General features: G+C 45.7%; 1 protein-coding gene across 1 annotated transcript; it reads right to left on the minus strand.

Annotated features, from left to right (window-relative positions):
• Window positions 1-3,336: 3,336 nt before the first annotated feature.
• LOC307166711 (uncharacterized protein) lies at window positions 3,337-8,036 on the minus strand (the record flags this gene model as incomplete). Its single annotated transcript, XM_079885246.1, has 7 exons — window positions 7,646-8,036; window positions 7,420-7,520; window positions 6,895-7,021; window positions 6,343-6,440; window positions 5,311-5,494; window positions 5,022-5,173; window positions 3,337-3,400 (listed from the first exon to the last, which is right to left on the minus strand). Exons 1-7 carry the CDS (start codon window positions 8,030-8,032, stop codon window positions 3,337-3,339), a joined length of 1,113 nt encoding a protein of 370 aa, XP_079741372.1. The 5' UTR covers window positions 8,033-8,036.
• Between the last annotated feature and the right edge of the window lie 1,168 nt (window positions 8,037-9,204).

Raw genomic sequence — 9,204 nt, forward strand, 5'->3', positions numbered from 1 at the left:
GGGACCTTGGGACAGAAACCAAGGTTTCTTCCACATTGATAGGGAACGAAGGCATCTGCGCGTAACCCTTATCATGCGGAAAGGATTTCCCCTCGGGGAAAACCCCTTGGCTTTCAACCACCACTGCAGGGCTCTCATGTGCAGAAGGCCAGAAGGAATCACGCTGGACGCTGCTGCCATGAGACCCAACACTCTCTGGAAGTGTTTCACTGTGATGGTGTGGCCTAGCTTCACCCTGTTTAGTGTGGTCAATATGGACTTGATACGTGCAGGAGACATTTGTGCCTGCATCGTCGTCGAGTCCCATACCACCCCCAAGAACGTAGTCCGTTGGGCGGGTGTCAACACACTCTTTTTCGTGTTGAGCCTCAACCCCAAGCGCTGAATATGGCCAAGGACGACATCTCGATGCCGAACTGCCAACTCTCGAGACTGGGCCAGGATTAGCCAGTCGTCGATGTAATTCAGCACACGGATGCCCTGGAGCCTCAGCGGGGCCAGAGCTGCATCCATACACTTGGTGAATGTGCGAGGGGAGAGTGCTAGGCCGAATGGAAGAACCCGATATTGGTACGCTTCGCCCCCGAAAGCGAACCTCAGGAACCTCCTGTGACATGGAAGGATGGATATATGGAAGTATGCGTCCTTTAGATCTATCGTGACAAACCAATCCTCGGATTGGATTTGACTCACGATTATGGGAATGGTGAGCATCTTGAACCTGAACCTCCTCAGAGACCGGTTCAAGTGCCTCAGATCTAGAATTGGACGCAACCCTCCATCCTTCTTGGGAACTATGAAGTACCGGCTGTAGAACCCGGACTCCCTGACTGGTGGGGGAACATGTTCTATGGCCCCTTTTGCCAGCAGCGAGTGAACTTCCTGTTCTAACACCAGACCCTGCTCTGGGTGCACTGAAGTCCAGACCACCCCGTTGAATTTTGGTGGGCGGACCTGGAACTGCAGTCTGTACCCAATTCCTACAGTGCGCAGGACCCATGGAGAAATATTCGCGAGGTTTTGCCATGCCTCTGCAAAATTCACCAAGGGAACCAGCCCCTCGGGGCTGGTGTCCAGTGTTTTGTGCAAGTCCTTGACGGCACCCTGAAGCGGAGGAACGGCAGGGAAAGACCGACAACGACTCACGGTGTGCGAACCCAAACGCTGACTGGCTGCAGACCTTTGGGGCAGACAGACCAGCGTGTGCTCGCTGGAAGCTAGCGTGTCCCGAAGCGTCAGAGACGGCGGGATACTGACGCCAGCTTCCTGAGGGCCCAACGAGAGAGGGGACCTCAATCGCTCTCTCTCGGGGGGGGCGGCCCTTCGAGGTCTCATAGTAGTTAGGACCTCTTTCCTTTTGCCTTCTTGGCCTGGAGGACGGTCCTCAGATCCGCCCTCTCAGGAGGCTGTGGGTGAGAGCGCTGTCTAGAGTCCCAAGCTCTTTGAGGGGGACCTCTAGAAGCGACACTCTCCCTCTGGCTTTGGCGGTAGGAGGAGCTCGGTGCAGGCTGAGGCTGCTTCTCCCTAGCAGACCTCCTAGACCTTGATCGACGAGGGAGATATTGCTTGAAAGCTTCACTCTGTTTTTTAGCCTCCTGAAATCTGTCGACGACTGCGTTAACGGCTTCGCCAAACAGACCAGTGGTACAAACAGGCGCATCAAGGAGAAAGGCCCTGTCCTTTTCCTTAATGCCTGATAAATTAAGCCACAGATGCCTCTCCGTGGCTACCAGTGCTGACATGGAGCGGCCGATGGCGCGGGCCGTCTCCTTGGTAACACGGAGAGACAAATCTGTGGCTTTGCGAAGCTCAGCGATATCGTCGACGGTGGGACCCTCGCCCTGGTCTATCTCCCTTAACAGGTCGGCCTGGTACGCCTGCAAAATGGCCATAGTATGCATGCTCGCACCAGCCCGACCTGCCGCCATGTAAGCTCTGCCCACCAAATCAGATGTCGTACGACAGGGTTTGGAGGGCAATGCCGGTGTCTTGAGGGATGACGCAAGGTCGGGTGAGAGGTAACTGGCTAAAGCTTCCTCTACCCGAGGCATCACCCCATAACCGTTTTCTCTAACCCCCACAATGTTGCTGTAATTTAACATTGGAGGGTTAGACAGGCGTGCTGAAAACGGCCTGTTCCAGGATTTACACAACTCATTGTGTAAATCCGGGAAGAACGGAAGAGACCGGCGTGAAGGTTGTGCGCGATGCTGCAGAAAACGTTCATCAAGTTTACTCTTGACTCGCGTTTCCTGTCTTTCCTGTGGCCAACTAATGTTAAGTTTGGCCACAGCACGCGTTACAACCTCCATGAGCTCGTCATAATTAGGTGTAATTTGAGCCGAGTGGTGTGCCTCTTCGAGATCCCCCCCCGCGACGCTGAGCACATCTAATTCCTCGGAATCAGATAGCTGCAGCACCGGGTCTACATCCCGAGCGGGAGAAGCCGCGGGGCGGGCTCCCGAACGGGGGATAGGGGAATCTGAACTTTCAGATGAGGATCGAGAAAATGCCTCGGCAGTCTCGATCCCCTCTGCAAGCTCTCGCTGCGAGCCCCACGATCGAAGCCGCCGCATTGCCTCGGCAGATGCGGGACCTGAACCGCGGGGAGCGCGCATCTGGCCGTCCTCGGAAAACAAAGCCAGGCGGGAACGCAGCACTCTTATAGAAAGAGACTCACAGTGACCGCAAGCAGCCCCCTCGAGGGCTGCCTGGGCGTGCTGCATTCCCAAACATGACACACACATCTCGTGTGTGTCCCCAGCCGTAATGTAGCGCGGGCAGGGAAACACACATTTTTTGAATTGCTCACTTGCCATTATAATGCTTTGCAACAGACAATACAACACCAAATAGAACGAACTTCTCACACACAACACAGAGCGCTTGCTGAATAGCAAAAAGCTGACATTTCTGTGTGCCGGCGTGCTTTTGTACACATCCGTATATGCCGTCACACACTACGTCATCACGCAACGCCAATAGGATTGGACTGAGTTTCATTCATAAATTCAGACGCGCTACGCTGAAGGGCGTTCCCCTAGTGTCGTCACCGACGCAGTTCGAGTTCCCTCGAAAGGGAACACACACTGGTGTAAAAGAGTACATGTGCTTTGAGTGTGAGAAGACTTTTACTACAGCAAATGGTTTAAAACTGCACCAGAGAATTCACACTGGAGAAAAACTTTACAAGTGTTCACACTGTGACAAGAGATTCAGTCAGCCAGCAAATCTGAAAACACATGAGAGGATCCACACTGGAGGGAAACCGTACACGTGTGATCAGTGTGGACAGAGTTTTGCTGTTATAAGTACACTGAAGCTACACATGAGAGTTCACACTGGAGAGAAACCGTTTAAGTGTGATAAATGTGGGAAAGATTTCAGTCGATCTTCACACCTTAAAGGACACATGAGGATCCACACCGGAGAGAAGCCGTTCACATGTGATCAATGCGGCAAAACTTTTGTCTGTGCATCAAACCTGAAGATACACCTGACAGTTCATACGAATGAGAAGCCGCATTCATGTTCTGTGTGTGGAAAGAGTTTTTCACAGCGGCAATATTTACATAAACATGAGAAAACTCACACTGGTGTGAGAGAGTACATGTGCTTTGAGTGTGAGAAGACTTTTACTACAGCGGGCAGTTTAAAACAGCACCAGAGAATACACACTGGAGAAAAACCTTACAAGTGTTCACACTGTGACAAGAGATTCAGTCAGTCATCACTTTTGAAATCACATGAGAGGATCCACACTGGAGAAAAACCTTACAAGTGTGCACACTGTGACAAGAGATTCAGTCACTCATCACATCTGAAATCACATGAGAGGATCCACACTAGTGTAACGACAGTGTGAATCAAACACAAATGAAGCTTCCAGGTGTTTTGTTCAAACATAACTCAACACAGGACTCAACATTCCAGAACTCAAATCACCAATCCAGAGCCATAAAATCAGGCGCCAGCCAGTCTACGCAAACCAACGAAAACCCCCCCAGCTAAGAACTTTATGGCCATGCAGGCTTCGAGGGAGGGAGAGAGGGAGGAAGGGAGGGAGGGAGAGAGGGAGGAAGGGAGGGAGGGAGAGAGGGAGGAAGGGAGGGAGGGAGGGAGGGAGGGAGGGAGGGATAATAATCAATCAGTCCAGTACCTGAGCCCTGACATGTATCAGTCTGTTAAAGGGATAGTTCACCCAAAAATGAAAATTCTGTCATCATATACTCACCCTCAAGTTGTTCCAAACCTGTATGAGTTTCTTTGTTCTGCTGAACACAAAGGTAGATATTTGGAAGAATGTTTGTAATCAACAGATCTCGGTCACCATTGACTACCATAGTATATTTTTTCCTACTATGGAAGTCAATGGTGACTGAGATCTGTTGATTACAAACATTCTTCCAAATATCTTTCTTTGTGTTCAGCAGAACAAAGAAACTCATACAGGTTTGGAACAACTTGAGGGTGAGTATATGATGACAGAATTTTCATTTTTGGGTGAACTAACCCTTTAATGTTTTCAAGTTCAACAGGTGTAATACTTTTATCCACTACTCCAATTGTACTAGCTATATGTATTATATGTAATGAAATGGATTCTAATCTGTTATTGCACACCATGTTCTTGTTATTATAACAATTGTTGAAAAATATAATCTTGTAAATAAACCATGTATAATTCTGTCTTCTCAATGGCATTTAATCTTTTATTTTATATTATACAACAGTCAGAACTCACAAAGACCACACTCATAACAATAGTCAAAATGTAATCTTGTCTCATACAACAGTATTGATATAACAGCAATATCACACAGCCCACTTTCAAGAGTGCCTGGATCATTTCATTACATTACACATGTGAGTTTGTAACTTGCTGTCCCAGTATTTCTGGAAGTATACCATTTCTAAAAAAGCACTCAACTTTAGGGATGACATCAACCCAAAGTTCAAGATCGGGCAAAATCCTTTCAACAAAAATGTCATTGTGGTTCCACACAACAAAATCACAGTACTCCGCGTCTACAATATGAAGCTGTCCCTGAACTTGGTAGTAGTAGTCATGAGTCCGGTCCAGCATGACATCATCCCCATCATTGATGAGGCAGAAGCCCTTTTCCCCAGCACACAAGCGCAGATTGGCTTCATCTTGGTGAGAGTGTGGACACTAAAATCACAGTGAGAAGGACATGTAAACAATAGATTAACAAATATATTTTCTGCATTTTTGCTCAGTTTAGGACTTGAGACACGACTCAGACTCGAGATTTAGGGACTTTACTACAAAAGAGACTGTAATATTACCTTAATCTCGCAGATTCCAGTTCCGTGACAGTCACAAGAGACAATCCCATCAGGGGAGGACCCCATGTATGGCCACTTGGGGTTCAGCCAGAGACCACTGTCCATACAGGAGAAGCCTGCATGCTCCCGACCCATCAGCTTCTCATACACTCCTCTGGCTTGTGCTTCATGTTTGCATCCATAACTGTACACAGTACACATGCAAAACATGAAAAGGAAATGATTACTTAGTATTGGATGTGTAAAGCCAGTTCAATGATTTAAATGCCATTACCCTAACCACTATACTTAGTTCTACTCCTGCATAGCCCTAGTCTTATAACCCTGTAACTAATGTTGACCATTCAGGGCTGTCCATACCATACTCAATCCACTGCGCGTTTTTCTCTTATCAGCTCACGCACCAAAGCAATGTGTTACTATACATCTCATTTAAAATCCTACCAGTAAAATACATTTACTTAATAGACAGTCTTCTTTTTTATCCAAATTATACCCTCTGTTGTCAGTTTCTTTTTCTGGACATAAACACTGTTTACATGCAGCCTTACCTCTGCCTTCCCCTAATTCAAACCCTAAATACCTTGTAGCGGCTGTGGTGAACCTATATGCTTCTGGGTAACATATGGCCTTGATCAAGCTCTTGGATGGTTGCTGGGGGTTGGTCTTAATAGCTTGTTTCAGCCTGGAAGCAGTTATGCGTTTAGCTCTTTGCCTAAACCAAATCCTGCTTGCACTCTGACTTCGAGTTGCCCTCTCTACAGCCTGGACCTGGGACATGATGAGCTCTTCTAGCTGGAATATCTGGCATAGCTGTCCAAGCTCTTTGGGGGGTAGCTGCAGAGTCTCTGGTGTTCTGTATTCGAGAACAGTTTTAGGAAGCATACTGGATTTGGGGATGAATTCTTTGTAGTAAGGCTCCCTAGCCATCAGTGCTGCACTCCTTGGACAATTTTTGCTTAAAGTCTCAAAAAAACTAGCATATGTTTCTGACCCTCTCTTCACTCCGGGGCATGAAAGTGATTTCCCAACCTGGTTTTCAGTTGTCCTGCCATCAATGGAACGGTCAAGCTTTTTTTTTTGGCTTTAGCAGAGGAGAAGTCGATCAGAGCTACTGGAGCAGCAGGAATCTAAAAATAAGTTAACACAAAGAAGTCATTAAGTCCACAATTCTGTAGTCCATAACCATAACATATCTATATGCAGTATAAATCTGGCGTTTATCCTATGGCTGTGAGCAAAACAGGTAAGACTATCATCACAGCATTGAGATGCCAAACTGTGTTTATGTGGGTCTTTGCTGTCTTAGCTTCTCTTTGTCCAACAGGTAAATTGTGACTGACCACATTGTCACAAGCTACACATATTAAGGCAGACTATAGAATAGAAATAATTTAATAATCCCCAGCATTAGGTATGATGGAATATAATGAAAATCCCCTAAAAGAAGACCAGAGCAAAGACATAACCAAGGGGGCACAATACAAACATTAATTTATCATCATATTAAACCTACAGTTACACAGTGTCCAAAAAATAACATTCTCTGTCCACATTTGGTTTGCAGTGAACGTGTCACCTTACCTTTTTTACATGTGATGGCATCAGCCACTTGCACTGCTCTGTTGTGCAGGAAGCTGTATCTCGGATCTTTACCCCAACTTCAATGGAAAAAAGAACTGCCCCTACATGAGAACACGATTCTGATAGTCTGTGAATAGAATACAATATGATTTTTATTTTTTACCTCAAATGCAATCTACACCAGGGGAAAAGTGCAATCTATATCAGCACATTTTGATGATGTGCAATATAGCCTAGACTAGAGCATTAAAATCAGAGGCTAGGAAAAATGCATGTTATTTTCAAATTCTGACAATATAATATTTGATGTAAAAACTATACTGACATTATAAGGGCACCCCAGGCAACATTATACAATAATAAAACAATACAGTTCATGACCCCTTTAAAGCTCTCTCCAGTATGCTAGCAGTGTGTGTGTGTGTGTGTGTGTGTGTGTGTGTGTGTGTGTGTGTGTGTGTGTGTGTGTGTGAGAGAGAGAGAGAGATTTCGTGGTGAACATCCTAGCCTACATAAATTACTTACCCTGCCATGCAATTGCAATGAGCTGCAATGACTTCTCCATCCTCCTTCGCAATAATCCAGGTCTTCAGAGGTGTTTCGCCTGATCTCTGAGAGTGGTTTACCTTGAAACATAAACGATTGTTAGTCTAACGTCGTCGTTAAAATGATTCGCATGTTTGTTAACATTATAGCCGTTACTGCAAGCTAGCATCTTCACACATAAAACAATATAAGAACAAACACTCACCCTGGCGAAGACCAAACGATGATCATCGTGGAGCCGTTTTGTACTGAGGTTGTGGACCCACCCGCTGACAAAAAAGTTGTACGCCTCCAGACTTTTATATGCCTTCATTTGCTGTCTGGTGTAGTACGATGTCTGAAGGACCAGATAGTTGGTAATGTCAACAGCCTCCACTTTTGGCAAATCTTCAAGTTCGACCGAAAACTCACTCATCTTCATGAGGAACGGGTCACGTCCAACATATCTGTTTACTAACTCATTGTATCTATTTCTTGAAACTGGTTCTAAATTCATACAATACGGACTCTCCGCAACGGTTTCCTCCATAGACATATTCTCCATGTTTACTTCCTGCCCTCCATCTGATAGCGCCCCGCCTTCGCGCGTCATAATAATCACGTGACTGAAACCCAGCTATTGTCGATGGACTTATAATCAAACATCATGCAACTACATAATTCTGTTGTTTTTACAATATGTGGGCATGTCTAATATGCTTAGATCCCATATAATTCATGTAATTGTTGTAACTATTAGATGCTTGAATGAAAGTGTGTCGTGCTTCCTATCGCTACGATCGTATGTTCTTAATTCAAAAGATGGCTTGAGTGAAATCTGTGTGAAATGTTCTGTATTCTTATACTAGTAATAATGTCTAAACTGTGGCCTCTTTCCTCTCTGCTAGAGCTTAGAGAGTAAGGAGAGCACAGATAAGCTTGATCTATGATAAGAGATGAAGAGAACGCCACCTCCTAAATAAAGCCAGTGTCTTAATTGGTCAGTTCTCTTAGGATGCTGGACAAACATGTGAGTTTAAAAATCTTAGACCCGAACAAAGTTTGCGCGCTCTCTCGGTGAAAGAATTTAACAAGGTTGAAAAGGTGCGCGAAGGGAGAAGAGAACAGAAAGACAGTAACCATGGAGAAGCGCAGAGACAAAGAACCCAAATCAAGATCTGAAGAACGGGTTCAACAGCTTCATTCAAGCCATCTAACTACTCTCGTCTCAATTTCCTTTCTTTTCTTAGTTTCTTATTTTCCGTTGTGAGTCTCAGTTCTAAGTTAAGTTTTGTCACAAGATTTCGGCCCACGTTTCTTCTGCAAAGCCAGCTTCAACAAAGACTTTCATTCATTCGCCAGCACACCACGTGATTGGCCGCCCCAGACATCTGTTCAAGCACGAGGACATCAACCAACAAACGCCGACAAAAGGGAATCCCTACGCAACACAACACAAGTAACCTCCAGACCAAAAGCTGATCTGGTGTATTGTATTGATTTAATAGCCCGCCTAAGAAGGGTTAAACTAGATGTACCGCATGGCGGTACAAAATATGACCGCCGCTCATGCCTGCACTGGCTTTCCACAAAAATAAATGACGTGGAGCAATTTGGCTGTATTGCATGTTTATGTATATACTAGGGGTGGAACGGTACACAGAAGTCACGGTTCGGTTCATATCTTGGTTCAGACATCACGGTTCGGTACGAGTTCGGTACAATGGAGGGAAAAGCAAAACAAAAATGCAGAAGGCAATTTTTTGTATTGTGCATGTCCCAGGC

This window comes from Squalius cephalus, assembly GCF_949319135.1.
Source record: "Squalius cephalus genome assembly, chromosome: 1".
NCBI classification, from domain to species: Eukaryota; Metazoa; Chordata; class Actinopteri; order Cypriniformes; family Leuciscidae; genus Squalius; species Squalius cephalus.